At 43.1% G+C, this 18,098-nt stretch overlaps 1 protein-coding gene, 1 long non-coding RNA gene and 1 pseudogene across 3 annotated transcripts in view; 1 reads left to right on the forward strand and 2 right to left on the reverse strand.

The window, feature by feature from the left end:
* The window catches only part of LOC141521645 (uncharacterized), a 38,074-nt gene that overhangs the window by 12,875 nt on the left and 7,101 nt on the right, over positions 1 to 18,098 (forward strand). The window contains exons 2-3 of one of the 2 annotated variants that reach the window (XR_012478032.1): positions 16,129 to 16,219; positions 16,661 to 16,767. This is a non-coding gene — a long non-coding RNA (uncharacterized LOC141521645). The remainder of the gene's footprint in view (positions 1 to 16,128; positions 16,220 to 16,660; positions 16,768 to 18,098) is intronic. The other variant, XR_012478033.1, reaches the window with a different exon arrangement.
* Positions 1 to 18,098, reverse strand: part of IGDCC4 (immunoglobulin superfamily DCC subclass member 4) — a 45,293-nt gene that overhangs the window by 3,322 nt on the left and 23,873 nt on the right. The window contains exons 6-19 of the mRNA XM_074234407.1: positions 17,837 to 17,992; positions 16,685 to 17,098; positions 15,626 to 15,790; positions 14,336 to 14,473; positions 13,226 to 13,396; positions 12,228 to 12,467; positions 11,789 to 11,890; positions 11,357 to 11,540; positions 10,482 to 10,609; positions 6,099 to 6,269; positions 5,570 to 5,707; positions 4,744 to 4,849; positions 1,196 to 1,427; positions 254 to 415 (exon numbers count right to left, since the gene is read on the reverse strand). Of these exons, the coding sequence (XP_074090508.1) occupies positions 254 to 415; positions 1,196 to 1,427; positions 4,744 to 4,849; positions 5,570 to 5,707; positions 6,099 to 6,269; positions 10,482 to 10,609; positions 11,357 to 11,540; positions 11,789 to 11,890; positions 12,228 to 12,467; positions 13,226 to 13,396; positions 14,336 to 14,473; positions 15,626 to 15,790; positions 16,685 to 17,098; positions 17,837 to 17,992 (2,507 nt within the window). The remainder of the gene's footprint in view (positions 1 to 253; positions 416 to 1,195; positions 1,428 to 4,743; positions 4,850 to 5,569; positions 5,708 to 6,098; positions 6,270 to 10,481; positions 10,610 to 11,356; positions 11,541 to 11,788; positions 11,891 to 12,227; positions 12,468 to 13,225; positions 13,397 to 14,335; positions 14,474 to 15,625; positions 15,791 to 16,684; positions 17,099 to 17,836; positions 17,993 to 18,098) is intronic.
* Positions 2,870 to 4,445, reverse strand: LOC141520471 (mitochondrial carrier homolog 1 pseudogene; annotated as a pseudogene).

An 18,098-nucleotide genomic window follows, 5' to 3' on the forward strand; every position in this document is an offset into this window, starting at 1 on the left:
AGAAGTCTCCAAATGAAACCCAAATCTTTCACAACCATGCTCATATCTCCAGGTACCCTTCACCAACATATTAATTTCCAAGGAAATCTAGGTAATTCATGAACCCATGTAGTTCTAGAAAAACCAGTCTACCTAAAGGGATGCTTCTTTATTCAAAAGAAGAGTTAAAGGGTGATAACTTAATGAGGACTGTTCCCACCCACCAAATGCTGACCCAAACCCTCACCACTCCCATTTCTCCATACACACTAACCATCATGGCATCATACATCAAAGCCTGAAGTAACAGAGTCTGCCCTGCTCCAGCTGGGGGCAGCAGGGCTTGGGTCAGAGCAGGATTGGAACCTGTCTGAGGAGCCCCACATCCAGCCCAGGTTCCTGACCAACTCAGTCCTCCAGACTGAGCCCATGTGACCTGCAGGCAAAGGATAAAAAAGTAGTCAATATTCAAAGTCAAAGCTAGATTCTGCTACTGGGTAGGGATGGAGTGGATAGAGGTGATGGAGGGAGGGAGTCTTAAAGGGGAAATTTGTAAGTGAAAGATGTCTTTTTGCATAGTTCCCAAGATATAAAGAATAAAAATGAGTTAGCTGACTGAACCTTTCCTGATGGTAAAAGATGTTAGAAATGGTTTTATTAGGACAGGAGAGGAGAGGGATCTATTTTACATTGGAAAAGGCATCTGGTTAAGTCTCTAGAGTCTGAGGAGGTTGAGAAAAGGAGGAAGTTTGGATGAATGATCAGGATCTAGAGTATTATATTCATACTTAAAGTTTATGCCATTTATTATTGATCCCATTTTAGGTGTGTTCACTGTCTGCAGGGGAATGAAGTGGGGAGAATAGAAGGAAGGATCCGCAAGAGAAGTTGAGTCTACTGGTGAGGGGATGCTTGACATTGAAGGTCAACCTGGCTTTTTTCAGGGGGGGCTCTTGATCACTAAGGGTTACTCATGATGTCTAAATGGAGCGCTCCCCCTCCGTGAGAACCAAATTGACCAAATTTGCCAGAGGGATAGTGGTCCATCTGTTCTCCCTTCCCCCCACAGACATCTGGCCCAGAGGAAATGGAAATTATCACTTGCTATACTCTACTACCCCCTGGTGTCCTAGGAGAGCAATGACATGTGAGAGCAACTTGAGGAAACTGTGATGGTCAGCTTGGCTTGTGGTGGACAAGGGTCTCCAGATGTCACCTTTCTCTTGGTGTGACCTCGACCTTCAACACCACCGCCCATGAGGCTGTGCACTTCTGCTCCCTCGTCGAGGTCTGGAAAAGGAGAGAGGGATCCATCCTGGAGCCGAGGGTGAGGACATACAAGGGACTCAAGTTCATGGGCAGCAGGTGGACCAGGTGGACCCAGCTGGGCACGGGAATAAAGCCGAGGGTTTTCAGCAGTGGGAGAGGCCAGGCCAGGGAGCGATTCCCTATAGAGGACGAGAGTTGGTTAAAAAGGCAAAGGAATCAGAATGTGTCCTTGGCTAGGGGAGGGGGGGGGGTGAAGAATCTTGAAAAAAATCCAGAAGTCATTGACATTGGAGAATGAGCAGCAAATGGATCCTAAATCCTTGTAATGACTCTAGAATGAACTATGATATATCTCCTGGCCAAGAATTCCCATCTGTTTTTATTTCATTTCCAATAAGAGACAATTTTTCAACTGGAAGAGTCCTCAGCAATTATCTAATCTAAGCCACACCTGAAACAGGAATTCATTGTGCTAAACCTGAATAGATCCAAAGACAAGGACCAGATTCTGTCTACTGTGGAATAGTAGATGAAGTGATGGATGTGCATCAGTCGGGAGGACTTGGGTTTACATTCTGCCTCAGACACAGGGCAAGTCATTTAACCTCTCTCTCCTTAGCCTCAGTTTCTTCATCTTTAAAATGGACTCAGTGACCTGTAAGGTACCTTCCAGGTTTAAATCTATGATCTTATCTAACCCAGCCTTGTTTAACCCACTCTGGATGGCAACTCCACCTTGGAGACATCCAACCCACCCTGAAAAATCCTAGCCTCTAAATCCAGGCTGGGATAAAGTGAGAGATGGTAAAGAAGGAAGTTTTAGAGTGTCTCAGATAAAGAAGACACCTTTCTAATATGTAAATGTGCTTTGCATGATTACACATATATAATTGATATCACATTGCTTGTCTTCTCAATGAGTATAGGAAGGAGTGGAGATGGAGAAGAGAATTTAATTTAACAAAATTTAAAAAATAATATAAAAATAATAAATTTATGAAAGGAAAATATAAATTAATAAAAGAAGATGCCTTTAACTTGATCTCCATTCCCCTGATTTCTGATTAAGCACAAAAGCTGAACTGAAGAAAGAACTAACTCCTCTTTCTGCCTATCCTCACTGGCTATCCTCTCTGTCTGGAGGCAAATATCTCATTGACCAGTACAATAGAAAGGGGAAAGGCTAGCCAGAGCTGTCTTTTCCCAGGCAACTTTGTATTTAAAGATTTTAAACATATAATATCAACTTTTCCTATTTCCACTAGACTCTTCTCTTTTTCTAAATGTTGATCCAAGATAATAGAGAGCAGGAATAGGGAGGGGAAAAGTTTCTATTGTCAACCTTTGTCAGCTGGGTCCTGTGGAAAGTGATATTAGCATGTTTTTGAGACCCTCTCCACCAAAGAACGATGTAGGGTAAGGAACCTAGAAAGAACTAGCAACAAAGAAGATGGATTGGGCGGTGATGGTTATGACCAAAGAGATTCTGGGGCAGACTTTTTTTTTAAAGCACAACTCAAGTTTTATTAATCAATAGAATGAAGTGATATGAGTATTTTTAAAAACAAGCCACCCCCCCACCTCAGCTTTTATGGGGAAAATGTTCTGTATACTTTTAAAACCCATATAAATTTGAGCTATTGCTATTACTATTATTGTTGTTTATTATGTTTATAAAACCAAGCAGAGCAGAGTTCTCTGCCTGGGTTTTGGACAATGGGGAATCTGCTGCCACCCTGGGTATGGTGTAATGGAGTAAGCCTCTGTAAATTAATACTTTGCATATCATTTGCAATGCCTCTGGGATGTTTCCCAGAAATTGCTCCAATATTCCTTGTCCCATTCCTCCAGCAGTCTTGGAACTTTTTAATTCAGTATCAGTATAGAGCAAGGACTTTTTCAGTCAGGCTGTACCAAAACCCCACTCCCCTTTCTCATACCCTACTACTCCCTGTCAGTTCAACTGAAGGACAACTAATAATCACCAGAAGGGGGAACATCCGAATTCCACTGTATTACATAGTCAGTTATCTTACAAGATAGCCCAATGATCAGGCCCTCACTTAGACTGGATGGAGATAGTGTGCTATTATTGTAGCCAATTATTCTGATTTAATCAATGGAGAAGCTTGATGCTGTTGAGATTCAGTGGAAAAGTAGACTTGATCCCCAGAAAAGCTGACCCTGCATGCTCAGATATCTCCAACAATGAATCCAAGACTTGAACACTGGGGAATAGGGAGGGAGACCTGCCAACAACCCACAGTTGTTGACTGCCATAAGATCTCCAACCAAGAGGAAAGGGTAGGTCAGCATGCTCACTGCAATCCCCATTACAAACTTGGTGTAACTCCAAACTGCCAATGCCTGGCTGAAACTGTTGTCCACCAGGTAGGCATTGATGAAGTGAGTCAGGAGGTTACAGCCCCACAAAAAGACCACATCTCCCAGGAGGTGAGGGATCAGGCCCACAAAGAACCCCAGTAGCCCTTCTTCTCTGAAAATCTTCCCAATGGAGCTCAGTACACCGCTGTATTTGACCTCCCTCCCCACGAACTGGACCATACAGTGCATTGAGATGACATGCAGGGGGTGTGAGATCACCCTAGACACACACTACATCACCATCTCATGGGAAGTTTATTTTACCACCTTCCTCAGTGATGTCTTCACATCATCCTTACTGGATGCATGTTCTAACTCCTCCAAAGGGAAGACCTTTTTCATGCTGCCCCGGGACAGAGTGGAAACAGCACTAGACATAAGCCTCGGATTCAGGCCTCAGAACAGTCCCCTCTTCCCATCCACTTGTACAATGTGTTTGGCACAGGTGAAGAAATTGGGCAAGTAGAAGACCTTCCTCCCCAGCACATTGGTCCCTACAGTGGGAGGTAGTGGTTCATGCCCAACCTGGATGAGCAGCTTCACGTAGAAGAGCGGGTGGCTCAGCGCCCTCACACCAGCGCCCAGGGCCAGGAACAGGGCCTCGGTGGCCGCAGAGCCCTCCTGGGCTCCCAGGGCCGCCGTGGATGCCACCTCCACGCCCTAGGATGAGGACTACCTGGGGCAGACTCTTAAAAGACAGAGTGGATGTTTCCAAATCTCATCTTCCATTTTATAATCAACAATAATGGTTTCTCCAGCCCAGAGTCTGATCTTAGATGGGGGTGTTCAAGGACCATTTGGAGGGAGGCCATGGTTTCACTGCTTGATATAATCTCAAAAGTTAGGGATGTCTCCTTTTATAAGGGAATTCTTATTTATGAGTATCCATCCCTAAGCTCTTATCCACGAGTTAACTGAACCATTTGTCGAAACTACTTCCATGTCTCCCATTAGAATGCAAACTCCTTGAGGATAGAAACAGAATTTTTGGATAGTTCTTTGTATCTACTGACTGTCACTGTGCAGGGTTATGTTTTTATGGAGGAATCGGAGGAGAAAGGATGAGGAACCCCTACTTTGTACTCCTCATTCCCTATCTCATCTCCTTACCTGTGGGAATTGTTTCGGAGGCCAGCACACATGCAGGCAAGGAGGCAGAGCAGGCCCAGGCAGACACCCACAATGATGCCTGTGACTGAGTGCACATCCAGGACATCTGGAAGATATAAGAGAGAGAGAGTAGACAATCACAGCACTATGTTCTATAGACAGTTCTCCTGAGGTCCTCATACCTCCCATGGGAAGCCTCAGCACATACCCTTAACATATAAACACGGACAACATTGATTTGGGGGCAACATGTGCAGCAAGTTATATTGGAAGAGCCCTTGACCCAGCCCTTGCTTTTTAGGCATGCACTAGATATCTAAAAGGTGCTGTTTCTGGAAAACATTCCCAGTGAAACAATTGTCTTCCCTTCCCTCATCAAACCAAACAGATCTCCTAATGAAGCCATTATTCCCCACCAACCCCAACAAATGGCCTCCTAATGAAATCCATCTCCCCACCAATCCAGACTCCCAAACCAACTTGGTCCTCAGTCCCTACCACCAAATCAGACTCTCAATTAGAATTATCTTTCCTACCAAATAGATCTGAATCAAATAGCCTCCAGTCTGAAACAGGTCTCTCAACCCAACTAACCAATTCATCAAACCAAAGGGCAACTCTCTGAAATTAGGGTTAGTCTTGTCTCAACATAGAGACTATGTGAAATGACCTTTGGTATGGGGAAGAGGAGGATGCCACTTTTTCAAGTCATTTGTGATTTCACAACCAGATTCTGAATCGTATATACCTCAGGTTCCTTCTGAGTACCCCTCCCCATTTCCTCTATATCCCTCCCATATATTATCTCTCCTCCTCTGACTCATACCTGAAAGCTTCTCCTGCAGAGTAAGTACATCCTGAAGACCAGAGAATGGTCCTGGTCCCACCTCTGTCCGTGCCCCCATCTTGAAGAAATATCGAGTGTCACTTTCCAGCCCATGTACCTCAGCACTATAAATATTTCCTACAGGAGAACATGAAAAGCAGATAAAGCAATGTTTGCTGGTGGTGGATGGACATGGCTATAGAAAGAAACCTCCTGAAAAGCTCTGTTACTTTTGTCCATCTAGCCAACTTCCTGGCCAAGGAGGACAGGCAGCCTCTCTGCCCCTGATTCACAAGGAGGTGTTCAAACTAACACCTCACAGCATCTTGCTCCTATTTAAATGAGCAACAAGATGACAGACTTTGGTTAAACAATTGAAAAAATTTCCTAAGTTCTGGAATTAGCTGGAGAGTTCCCCTCTAAAGATGAATCACCATCTGGACCTGATATGGAGAAAGATGGAAGAGAGTGGACAGCTTGCAGTTGCCTAAGAAGACCCTGAGGGCTGGGAGGTCCCAGCCACACTCACCATCTGTGGTGAGCAGAGTCCACAGGTGGTCAGGCTTCGAGTGGTTGGAGCTGTAAAGGATCAGATACTCCACGATCTCCCCATTGGGCTCCACCGGCGGACACCAGCGGAGTCGAACTGTAGATGGGGTGAGAGGGCTTAGGCGAAGGTCAGAAGGAGGGGTTGAGGGTCCTGAGTAAAGTTAGAAGGGGAAAACAGTCAGGGGCACAATCACTAAGGCTTAAACTCTGAAGAGGACGTGACAATAAAGGAAACAGAATGGGATGCTGAGAACCTAATAGAGGGGAGAAGGCAAAAGGACAGAGGCAACATTAAGGACCCTACGGAGTATGGGACAAGAGACAAGGGAACAGGGATATCTATTGTATTTCAGTGGACATAATAATGGTTTGGAATTAGGTAATGAGTTCTCTTCTAGTTCCGGCTTTGTTGCTTACTTACTGGGTCATCTTTAGATTCACTTCACTGGGCCTTAGCTTCCCCATATATAAAACAATGATGAGAATAGCCTCACAAAGTTTCAATAAGGGTCATGTTTGTCAAAGTATTATATGAAGCAGAGAGTTTCTATAAAATCCTTTCCAAATAGTGGAAATTCAAACTAAGGGTATAGGCATACTAGAAATCATCTGCATCTTAACATTTTTTCACATTGCTTTTTGAAGTTTTGGATAACCAAATCACACAATAGAACACAGCATAACTTATTTCCTATCCAGTAATCAATAAACCAACCAACTTTAGGATGCTACATTGAACAGAACTGAAGCCTTTATCAACAGAAGCAGACAACTTGACAAGAGCTGGCCTCGAAGCCAGGAAGCCCTCCCAATGCTATGTACTTGTTAGACAGATCATTTCACCTTGTATTACCCTGAGTAACTCTCTTAAGATTATATATTACAGAGAAGGTTGCTAGTTTACATTGGCAGAAGGATTGTATTTATCTGAGAGATGTTTATACAAGCCTGGGTCCAAGCCCTATCAGCTAAGAAAATTTCATTTTGCCTTTTAATGTATTTATAGATTGATTCTGTCATGTTCTCAGCCTATAGGGTTTTATTTTTGTTCAGTGTTTTGAGGCTCTAACTGGTCCAGGGGTTTAATGGGACAGAGTATAACTAAGCTGGTGTTCCCCACATCCATACTGGCCCCTCTGGATCTACTCTCTCTCCTTCCCAATCTAGCCTCCACACAGGTGGGATGGATAGTCTTAAATGACAAGTCTGACAAGGTCAAATTCTTGCTTAAGAAATTTCCATGAAGGGGCAGCTAGGTGGTGCAGTGAATAGGACACCAGCCCTGGAGTCAGGAGGATCTGATTTCAAATCTTGCCTCAGACACTTAATAATTACCTAGCTGTGTGGCCTTAGGCAAGTCACTTAACCCCATTGCCTTGACAAAAAAAATAAGAAGCTTCCAAAAGGAAACACCTTTGTTTGGCATTTAAAAACCTTTTACAATCTGGTTCTAGCCTATCTTTCCATGTTAATTTTACCTGACTCCCCTTTAAACATCCTGTGCTATTTCTCAAAGCATACTCTGGGGACTTCCAAGTTCCCTGAGACCAGGTTATCTTTCAGGGAGGGGTCCAGGAGACCAAAACTAGTTTCATAATAAGAATAAGACTTGTAAGTATCAAATATGATAAATACAGATAACTATAACTCATATAAACCAAAGCTTTTTGGGGGGGGATCCTCAAGAATTTTTTTTTGTTTTTGCAAGGCAATGGGGTTAAGTGACTTGCCCAAGGTCACACAGCTAGGTAATTATTAAGTGTTTGAGGTCACATTTGAACTCAAATCCTCTTGAATCCAGGGTCAGTGCTCTATCCACTGTGCCACCTAGCTGCACCCCCCCCCAAGAATTTTTAATTAGGGTCCTGAAATCAAAAGTTTGAGAACCATTGCTGTGTTCAAAATAGCCTTCTTGCCAATCCACAAGGGCAGCTTTCCATCTCCAACCTTCTCATTTTTGCTCTCTCCTCATTTCTGACTCTGAAACTCTTAGGTCCCTTCAAGACTTACTTAGTTCATGTGCCACTTTCTTAAAGAGACCTTTCCTGGTTCCTCCCGTTATTAGGACTCCTCCCCTCCTCTATCACTGGACATATATTTTGTATGCATCCTGTATTTATTTATCAATATCTTGGTATTTTCTCCCAGTAGAATAAAATTGAGTGAGGGAATGAGTTTGTTGACCCAGCACCTAGGCATAATCCTTAGCCCATAATAAGTTCATATGACATGCTTGTAGATTGTTATATTTCTTTACTCCTCCACAGGGAATCTACCTGATATGTTGGCAGTAGAGCAAAGGGGAAAAGTGTATCATAGATTATATGCTTGATGAGCTCTTAGAGTTGATGGATTTCAGCTCCCTTTTTTAATAAATAAGGACTGGAGACCAGAGAATTTAAGTAAGTTATGTGATTTCAATAGGCAATAAATGGAAGAGTTGGGATTTGAATCCAGGATTCAACTTCAAATCTACTGTTTTTTCCACTGTACCATAATATCTACCTTTAGGTCCTTTTGATATTTCCTAGGTACCAAAGTTGCACTTGGGCTGTCTATCTGTTAATTCCTCATCCTAGATAAATACTTGGCCCATGTCATTTTCTAATTGCATGATATATTTCACATTACTTTTAGTGTTGACATTTCACTACTGAGAATATGCTGGAGTCACTTAAACCCATTATTTGTCTTTTTTTGTCAAGCTCATCCACAATTTTTCTTCTTCAGGTATGGTGTTTCAGAATCCACAAACAAATAACATCTCTGGAAGAAGATTCATATTTGTGATCATCTTAATTTGGATCTTTCCTCTTGCAATGCAGACAGCAAACATCCATCTCTGCTTGTCCTTGCCCATGTCTCCTAATAAGTTCACTACCAAGGGCTGAACCAATGTCCTGGGAGCCTTCTTCAATCTCTCTTGATATTGTTCAGATGCCCATACTATTCTTCTCTTACCACATATCCAGTTCACTTTTTTTCATCATATATTTCCCCTATGACACATTTTCTTCAAAATTCCTCATTTTTATGCTTAGTTCCCACCTACCAAGTATTTTTCTATTGCCCTCTGAATGATATTCATTTTTAATGCTTTGGAAGTTAATTTGCTTCATGACTTGAAGTCATTAAAAAATAAAATAGACTATTGGTATTAAAAAGATGGGTCTTTGTTTCTGGGAGAAGTCATTAAAGGAGCTTTGCAATGTCTCAAAAGGCAATTTAGCCTGCTCTTGACTTTTTATTTGATTTTGAACCCCAAATCATTATCTATTTATACTGTTTGTTTAAGCTATCACTCTATATAGATAGATGATAAAAGAGTTCTGTTGTCTAAATGCATGTCATAATCTGAAAAATAACATTCATTTGGTTTTTCCTGTGTGAATGCTGAGGTCAAACTTTTGAGTAACTGTAGATCTCATCCAGGAAGTCTTTGTAAATCTTGTTAGGATGCTATGCACAAAGGGAAGCATCTGGAAGACTTCTCTATGCACAAGAAATTTTTCTTCGTATTGTATGCTGTGATGGATCTTCTCCATGACAATGGTGAATACCATTGAACAGCATAAACATTCCTTAATAGAGGGCTCACAACCTTCCTGGTTACTACATTCCCCATCAGCAGCTCTGCCCCTGCCAGTAGCTCTTGCTCCTTCTCCCCCATGACCTCCACCTCAGCTTTGCAGTTTCCTTTTGCATCCCGTAACCCCCTACTTGATTGTAAGTTCCTTGAAAGCAGGGACTGTTTTTTTCATATTTGTAACCCACATTGTCTGACATCTAGTAGACACATAATACATATTTATCGAATTCAGTTGAAAATATATTTCTCTTAATAACCAAAAAATTTACTGTATAAAACAAGGAATCTTATATGATCCTAACATATTGGTGAAGTCCTCCACAGGCAAAGTCATATTAGAGGAAGAATCACTGCTTTGAATTTTAGGTCAAATTAAAAAACACATCCACTAACAATTAACAAACTAGGAAACTATCTTCTTCACCTTTCAGTCCATGTGGCTGCAGAAGTCATTTATAAAAATTTGTCTGTTCCCTTTTCCTATCTGATCATCCTAACAGCCTTGTGAGAAAGGCAAAGATTATCACTCCCATTTTACAGGTGATAAAAGTGAGGCTTGGGGAGAGTAAGTGATTTTCCAAAGCTGAATTAGGTAAGTTAGTAAGCAAGCCATGATTAGAACTCCTGAATCCAAGGCAATCAAACTCTTTCCACTACACCATAAAATTATCATAATTAGAGAGAATCACAAAGTGACCGACTCAGGTCCTGAACGGACCCTAGAAACATGGAGAGAGTGAAGGGGACAAAGGAGGCAGTTACAGAATCACTCACTGTCAGGTAGAGTAGAACGTTCCACCACGGAACCAAATGGGCCATCCACGCCCACCCCATGGGACTGCACTGCAAACTCATATTTGGTGAATGGCTTTAGTCCACCAATGAGGATGTCTTCACCAGAACTGTTAGAGCAAAAACTTAATTGAGCACTGTCTGAACCTGCCCCCTCTTCCCAGTGCCCCCCGCCCCCAACTGGGCCTGTCCCACCACTTTGAGATGGGGCAGATAAGTAGATTTCCCGGAAGCACTCAACTTTGGCACAAAGGTGTCTTAATCCCTTCAAACCAAGTCATTTCCATAGGGTAGAGACCCTGAATATATTTAAATTTGTATTCATTTTCTACTCAGGCCATTTTATACTCAAACAATTCAATGTCTAACCTATCCTAATTTTGTCATCACTATATGTGGATATATATATATATATATATATATGTATATATATACATATATATGTATATATATATGTATATATATACATATATATATATATATATATATATATATATATATATCTTATCCCCTCCATGTCCTCAACAGATGGGAAGCTCCCCAGAGAGTGAAGACATTGTCTATTCTGTAATGTGTGTGTTCAAGTACTAAAATACAGGATGGCTCTGTCTTCTAGGGGTTTAATCCCATATCATACCATTTACTTTTTCCTATAGGTACACTGTTCTAAAGGCAATGATGGCCCTAGGTATAGTCCCTCACCATCCTCACTCCCTGATAAAGTGAGGGAGCAGTGATGGGTTCCTGAATCCCTCACCTTAGCATTTCTTGCCCATCACTCCCTGGTTCCCCTTCCCCAAATGCTCTCGCTCTCTCTCTCTCTCTCTCTCTCTCTCTCTCTCTCTCTCTCTGCTTACCTTGTGTAGTAAGTGACCAGGGAGGCATTCCTGAGTCCCCAAGGGCTGAAGCGAACAGTGTAGTTGACAATTTTGACTGTGGTGAAGTCTGGCTTCTTCCACCGCAGCCAGATGGATGTGGAACTGTTGGATTCTGCATGGACATGAGCTGGGGGCAGGGGTGGGCTCTTCTGGACTGGTGGGTCTGATAGAAAAAAAGCACAAAGGAGGAAAGAATGGAGAGTTCAATTCAAGAGGGTAGGCCATGGTATGATTTCTACTAACCTCTCTATCTGAAAGGGAAATACACTGGACTGAGAATCCAGCTACTTGGGTTCCCATTCTACCTCTAACTCACATTTTAGTATATCAGACTAGCCAGATGATTCTGGTGCTAAAGTGGTGAAAAAAAAAAGGGGGGAGCTAACCTCCAAAACCCAGTCAAGCTCTTACCAGCTGCAGGTGCCCTCTCCGTCTTGCCCTTCCACACGGCTGCATAACCATCTTCATGCTTGTTGAAAGCAACAAGCTTCACCTCATACAGTCGTCCAGGTGCTGGAGAAGTCACAGGGGGTCATTGACCAGAGACATTGTTCTTTGACCCATAAGGTCAGGACTCACAAATCTTAACTCCTGATCCCTAGGTTCACTGACTCAACTTGAGCACCAAAAGCTCTATAATCAGAGACCCACCCAATCCAACATTAATTGATTCTGACCCTTAACTTCTGGTATGACTGACCTGAGAAAGACCCTGAATTCCACTCTCCCAGTTCATGGAAGCCTAAAGTTGAGCATTTGGGGATAGGGCACAAAGGGATAGATGTGCAAGTTTCCTCCCCTTAAAGGTCCAGGTCTCCCCCCCCCCCCCCCACTCCCCTTCCTTCCTCACCTAGATGAGTTAACTCATACTGCTTCACTTTTTTCTTGAGTCTGACAGGCCCCACGTCCCAGATCTGGTCCCCACGACTCCCACTGCCAGAAGACCTCTCTTCACTTGTCTCCTCAGCTCCCACCTCCCTCCAGTACAGCTTGTAGCCTGAGATCTGGATAGGATGAGGGGGTGGCTGCCATGTCACCACCAAGGATTCCATCCTTGCCCTGACCTTCAGATCTGAGGGAGCAAAGGGGACTAGGTGCAGCAAAAGAATGAGGAGGGGAGGGATTAGATGAAGAAGGAAAGTAGATAAGAAAATGGTAAGAGAATGAAGGGAAGAAATGGAGTGTTTGGAGAAAATAGGGGAAGAAACAAAGGTTGGGGTAAGAAAAAAAAGGATTTAATGAATCTCAGTTGCTTATTCCAGTGAAAAGTAACAAGAATCCCCACTTCCTGGTTCTCTGAGGGTTACCTTCTCCCAGTTAAACACAGTGTTCACCTTCAAATTCATTCTAGAAGCAAGACTAAAAATACCATCAATTTCTATTGACTGCTCATCTGCTCTGACCCCCAAGCTCCTATTAGAGGAATGACCTTTTGAGGGGATACTCATATTTTGATAAGGTTATACATCATATTATATATGAAAACATACTCTGACATAAAAACATACCTCTCACACGCACAAACATACTCATTTCCTTTTTTTTTTAGGTTTTTTTTTTGTGCAAGGCAAATGGGGTTAAGTGGCTTGCCCAAGGCCACACAGCTAGGTAATTATTAAGTGTCTGAGACCGGATTTGAACCCAGGTACTCCTGACTCCAAGGCTGGTGCTTTATCCACTGCTCCACCTAGCCACCCCCACATTTTCACAATACATGAAAAAACTATCCACCTATGATATCCAACCATGCATATATATCTACACATTCCTATATGGTTTTGTGTCCATATATATATATATATATACAAATTCCCCTCCCCCCCAGGCACATCCCTCTGTTCTCCATACTGTGAGTCTGATTTTCTGTATTGGGTGTTCGGTGCTGTGTCCATTGGGAAGGGGCTCCATAGCCTGCGCTGGTGCCTGCGGAAATGCGCACCCTATACATCTTGTTGGGTTGCAATGAGTATAGCATGAGCTGGGTCTCATTCCCAGAGACCTCAGTGGAAAAAACTTGATCTGTTAAGGCAGAAAAAGGATACAAGTTAGCAAAACTTTTGAGACCCTGACACTCAGCCCTGGACACCAAGACCCTAGGCCCTTGAACACTTGGGTGCAAGTCCAAGAACATATATCCAGGTTGGTCTGAACTCAATTAGAAGAAATTCACCCTGGGGAGGTGTCTTCCCTTTCCAAAATATCAACCCCACCCCAAAATATCACTTGGGATTGCCTAGTACTTCCAAGTCATCAGCATAGTGAGGCTAAGGAGAAAGGGTAGGGAGGTGGGAAGCCTCACTTTCCAATCTCTATCCTCTTGTCTATCACTTCCAAAACTAAGAGATAGACTCTTCTGAGAGGAGGTTCTCAATCCCATCCATCCTCTCACTTGGCCTTATCTAAGATCCCCACTGCTTAGAACAGCTCTTGCTATATAGTAAGGACTTAATTCATGCTTTTTCATTCATTCATTTCCCCATTCAATGTACCTACAGAGGTCATCCCCTCAGCCCTATCTCTTTTTTTTTTGTTTTTTTTTTGTAGGTTTTTGCAAGGTAAATGGGGTTAAGTGGCTTGCCCAAGGCCACACAGCTAGGTAATTATTAAGTGTCTGAGGCCGGATTTGAACCCAGGTACTCCTGACTCCAAGGCCAGTGCTTTATCAACTATGCCACCTAGTCACCCCCCAACCCTCAGCCCTATCTTAACTTATTACACTCTCCCTTCTCTCTCTGTCTCCCCCAGCTTATCTTTCACTTTTTCCCTCTCCCATGTGATCCTATATCACTCTTCTTTCAAATTTTTCTTGCTACAGATGACTCAATTACTAACTTGTCCAATTCTAGCTTGTAGGTTATCTCATATCCCACTCGACTCTCCTGTCCAGGGTTAATAGTCTTCTTCTACCAGTCCAGGACAAAGCCAGAGCTCTGAATGGATCCCAGGTCTTTCACCTACCTTCTCTTAACGTGCAGTAGTCAATCTTATATTTCACAACTTTGCCATTGCTCAGAGAGGGTGGTAAAGGCAGCCAGGTCACTCGAATGTCCCCAGGAGTAGTGCTTGACAAGGAAAGCTGGGGTGCAGCACTGGGGACTGAGAACCAAGTATTAGTGGGAGGCTCATCAGACTGAGAAGGAAACAGGGGTCCAGAGAAATGTGGCAAATGTCCAATGGTACTGTGAGCTATGAAAGAGTCAGACTAGACCCTACGAGAAGAGAAGCTTTTCCAGAGAAAACCAAAAAAGTTGGAGGAGGTGATGCCTGAGGCTTCAAGACCAGCAGAGTCAAACTCAAAAAGAACTGGAGTCACCAAAATCAATCATAAGGATCCCTATCAGCTGGAAATGGGTTTAGTTGAAAAATGTAATTTTATCTTTTTTTTAGTTATTTATTTTGATCTATTTTTGTACATTTTATTTTCAAAATTTTATTTTGTTAAATATAAAATATTTATAAAAATATATGATATAAATATAAATATAAAAAACAAGACTACATTTTAATCTAATTTGGGAAGCATATGGAATTGCCTGAACCAGTGGTGTCAAACTCAAACAGAAATGAGACCATTAAATCATAAATAAGGAATCTGATTTGGAAAACCACATATTAATCGTTTTGTTAACTATTTCCCCAGGACATTTTAATGTAGTTCAGCCACATTTGAGAGTTTTGTGGGAAACTCTCTTTTTATTTTTTGACCCCTCTGCTTTAGGACATTAAAGTCTCAAGGGGACTTAGGATTGTACAGAGGCGGGGAAGGTATTGGTTCCTCATTCTTACTGAGAAACCTGAGTGGGATTTGGGGAACACCTGTTTGAGAGCCCATTTTTGGCCTCTGCAGCCTAATTTCAGGGCAAATTGCTCAGTTCCCAGTTGATTCAAGTTAAAAGCTGCTTAGCTAGAGTTCAGGAGAGAGAGCCTAATGGGAAAGAGTCCTGGAGAATGATGCTCCAATGATGACTTGTCTCTGATATACTGTGTTTGACTTTGAACAAACCACTTTAGTTTCCTGGCTCTGTTTCCTCAGCTATCATTCAGAAGTAGTCACACCTGCTTACTCACTCACTGAACATAGCTGCTGAGAAGAAAAAATGAGATGATGAACAAGGGGAAAGTTTAAAACGAGTTTTAGGAAGTACTATGATCAATTACTGAGATTGAGGGCATTTCTTGAACTCATTCCCAAGGAAGGTCCCATCTACCCACTCATCTCCCCAAGGCTCAGTGGTTCAGTGGCTATACCATCATCCAGAGTATGAACAAGGGCCGGGGCTGAGGTGCGGCTGGCTCCAAGTTGGGAATAGGCTACCACGTAGAACTCATAGTCAGTGTCTGGGTCCAGATCTCGGACTTGCATTTCTGTTGTGTCATTGTTGACAGCAAACTGGTATTCCACATTGTCTGTTCCTGAGAGATTAGAGATGAAGAGAGAAGGGAAGGAAAGAAGGGAGAAAGACATTAAAAATTCCCAAAAGGCAACTGGATACAAGTTCATCCTCAAACCTGAGCTCTGGCCCCTGAGGCTGGTCAGACCTGGTTTAGGTTAACTAGATGAGTTCTCCTTAGCTAAAAAGAGCCCTAATTATACCATTTCAGATAGGCTGAGGGGGGAGGGGAATGAAAATGTTGCTTTAGTGGTCTCTTGGGATGGAAAATGGATGAGCTTTCTCATTTGCTGCCTGTCCGAGTGTTTATACACTCTTTTCCTGATGTCTAAATGAAATTTCTTTTATTGCCATAAATAGGCTGAGTCAGGATGAAAGACACCCTGTGAGCTCTAATAAGGATTCTCCTCTAACGAAACAAAATCCGTTTCTAAAGACAACTACTTTACAGGTCAGAACCAAAGAATTCCACTCTGATCCCCCCCCCCCCCCATTCATTTCTGAAAACACTTAAGAAATCATACAATCCAGCCCTTTCCTGGATCCTGAAATGCCCTTCCCTTAGCCCACACAGATAAGGCTGGTATCTATACTTCTAAAAGATCTGCCAAAGCCTCCCTATGTTCCCTGGTCAAGTCTCTCATATCCCCTACAACACCAGTAACTCCTCCCAATGTATAACCTCAATCCCCTCCAATTCTACTCAAAACCTACTCGCTCTCCTTGGTTTCTCCAGAGGGAGAAAGACAAACACCAAGAGGTATCATTCCTTTTTAAGAATCCCCAGAGTCCTTAGGCCTAACCTTTCCTCCCTCCATTTCCCCCACTTGTCATCAGACAGTTCTTTCTGATTTTAATCTAAATCCCTCCATTTCTCCTTATTGGGTCCTAGGTGTGGAGTACAACAGGGACCTACCCAGTGCCTTTTGGTAGTGAAGAGAAAAGCCAATGATCTGCTCACTGTGCATCTCTGGTCGCTCCCAGGACACTAGGACTGAGGTACTGGTCAGTGGGGTGGCAGCCACTCTGGTGGGGGCACTGGGAAGCCCCTCTCGGACAATGACAGCCAGGCGAGCTGTGGCACATGCTGTACCCAGTCTATTCTTGGCCACACACTGGTAGTAGCCAGCATCCTCCAGGCCAATCTGGGTGATGACCAAGCTGCCCCCACCAGCCTGGATCTTGATCCTTCCATTGGACAGCAGTGGTTCCCCATTCCGTAGCCAATATAGTGTTGGTGCTGGTTCACCCTCTGCCCGGCACACAAAACGTGCTGTGCTCGCCCTCGTACGGGAGATGGTCTCTGGGGCCTGGGAGATGACTGGGGATGCTGGGAAGGATAAACACTGATTGTCTCCCTTCAGGTCAGGTACCTCACCCAGCCTCCAACTCTGTTCCAAGATCCCCTTACCCTGACTTGATCTACCCTCCAGGTCATTTACCCAGTCTTATTTTAACCTACTTCCTTAAGGCTATATCTTTCCTTTCCCTATTTATCCACACCCATTCTCCTACCCCCCAATCTAATTTGAATCCATTCAATTTCCCTTATTTCTCCAAGGATACTTCCCAGTATCATTCTACCCTATCATAACTCCTTCTACCATTCACTCCTTCTCTGAAATAGCAATAATAACAGCTTCCCAAGAACTCACTCTATAGTTTTTATACCACAACCCATATTACTCTGTCCTGCACCATCTCTTTTATCTGACTTCCTCTCTCTCCTCTCCCTCAGTCATTGCCACCAATCCCAGCTGTTTCTTTTCTCTAGATTTCCACTCCCACCCTCAACACCATTCACCTCAACCTCTATTTTTTTTATAAATTCAATTTCACTTTAGTTTCAGTTCCAAATTCTCTCCTCCCATTTTTATTATTATTTTTTACACAAAACTTCCCTAATTTCACCCTGCTTAGCAGCCACAGACACCAGTTCAGCCCAATTCACTTCCTTCCTCTCCAATTTTTCACATAACAGATCACCTACTCCCCAAATCCCCTTTACTTTAATTTCTCCAACAATAAGTTGGAGAATTTCCAGTCTCCCACCCTCTCCCATTCTCACCCAGCACCCGGAGTTCAGCAGCTGCTGTGACAAAATGTCGGGTCCGAGGCTTATTGGCTCGACAGACATAGACACCAGAGTGATGAGGTTGTGTGTGTGTGATCAAAAGGTTGGTGCGTCCAAGGACTATGACATCTGTAGAGATTGGCTTCCCATCTGAAAGTAGAGAGGAGAGGAGGGGGTGAGAACTATTTCCTCTGAAACTCTTTCCTCAACTCTTCCAGAACTCAGGTCCCTCAGATAGTCTGATCAGTGGACACAT

Source organism: Macrotis lagotis, chromosome 4 (genome assembly GCF_037893015.1).
Source record: "Macrotis lagotis isolate mMagLag1 chromosome 4, bilby.v1.9.chrom.fasta, whole genome shotgun sequence".
Classification (NCBI taxonomy): Eukaryota; Metazoa; Chordata; class Mammalia; order Peramelemorphia; family Peramelidae; genus Macrotis; species Macrotis lagotis.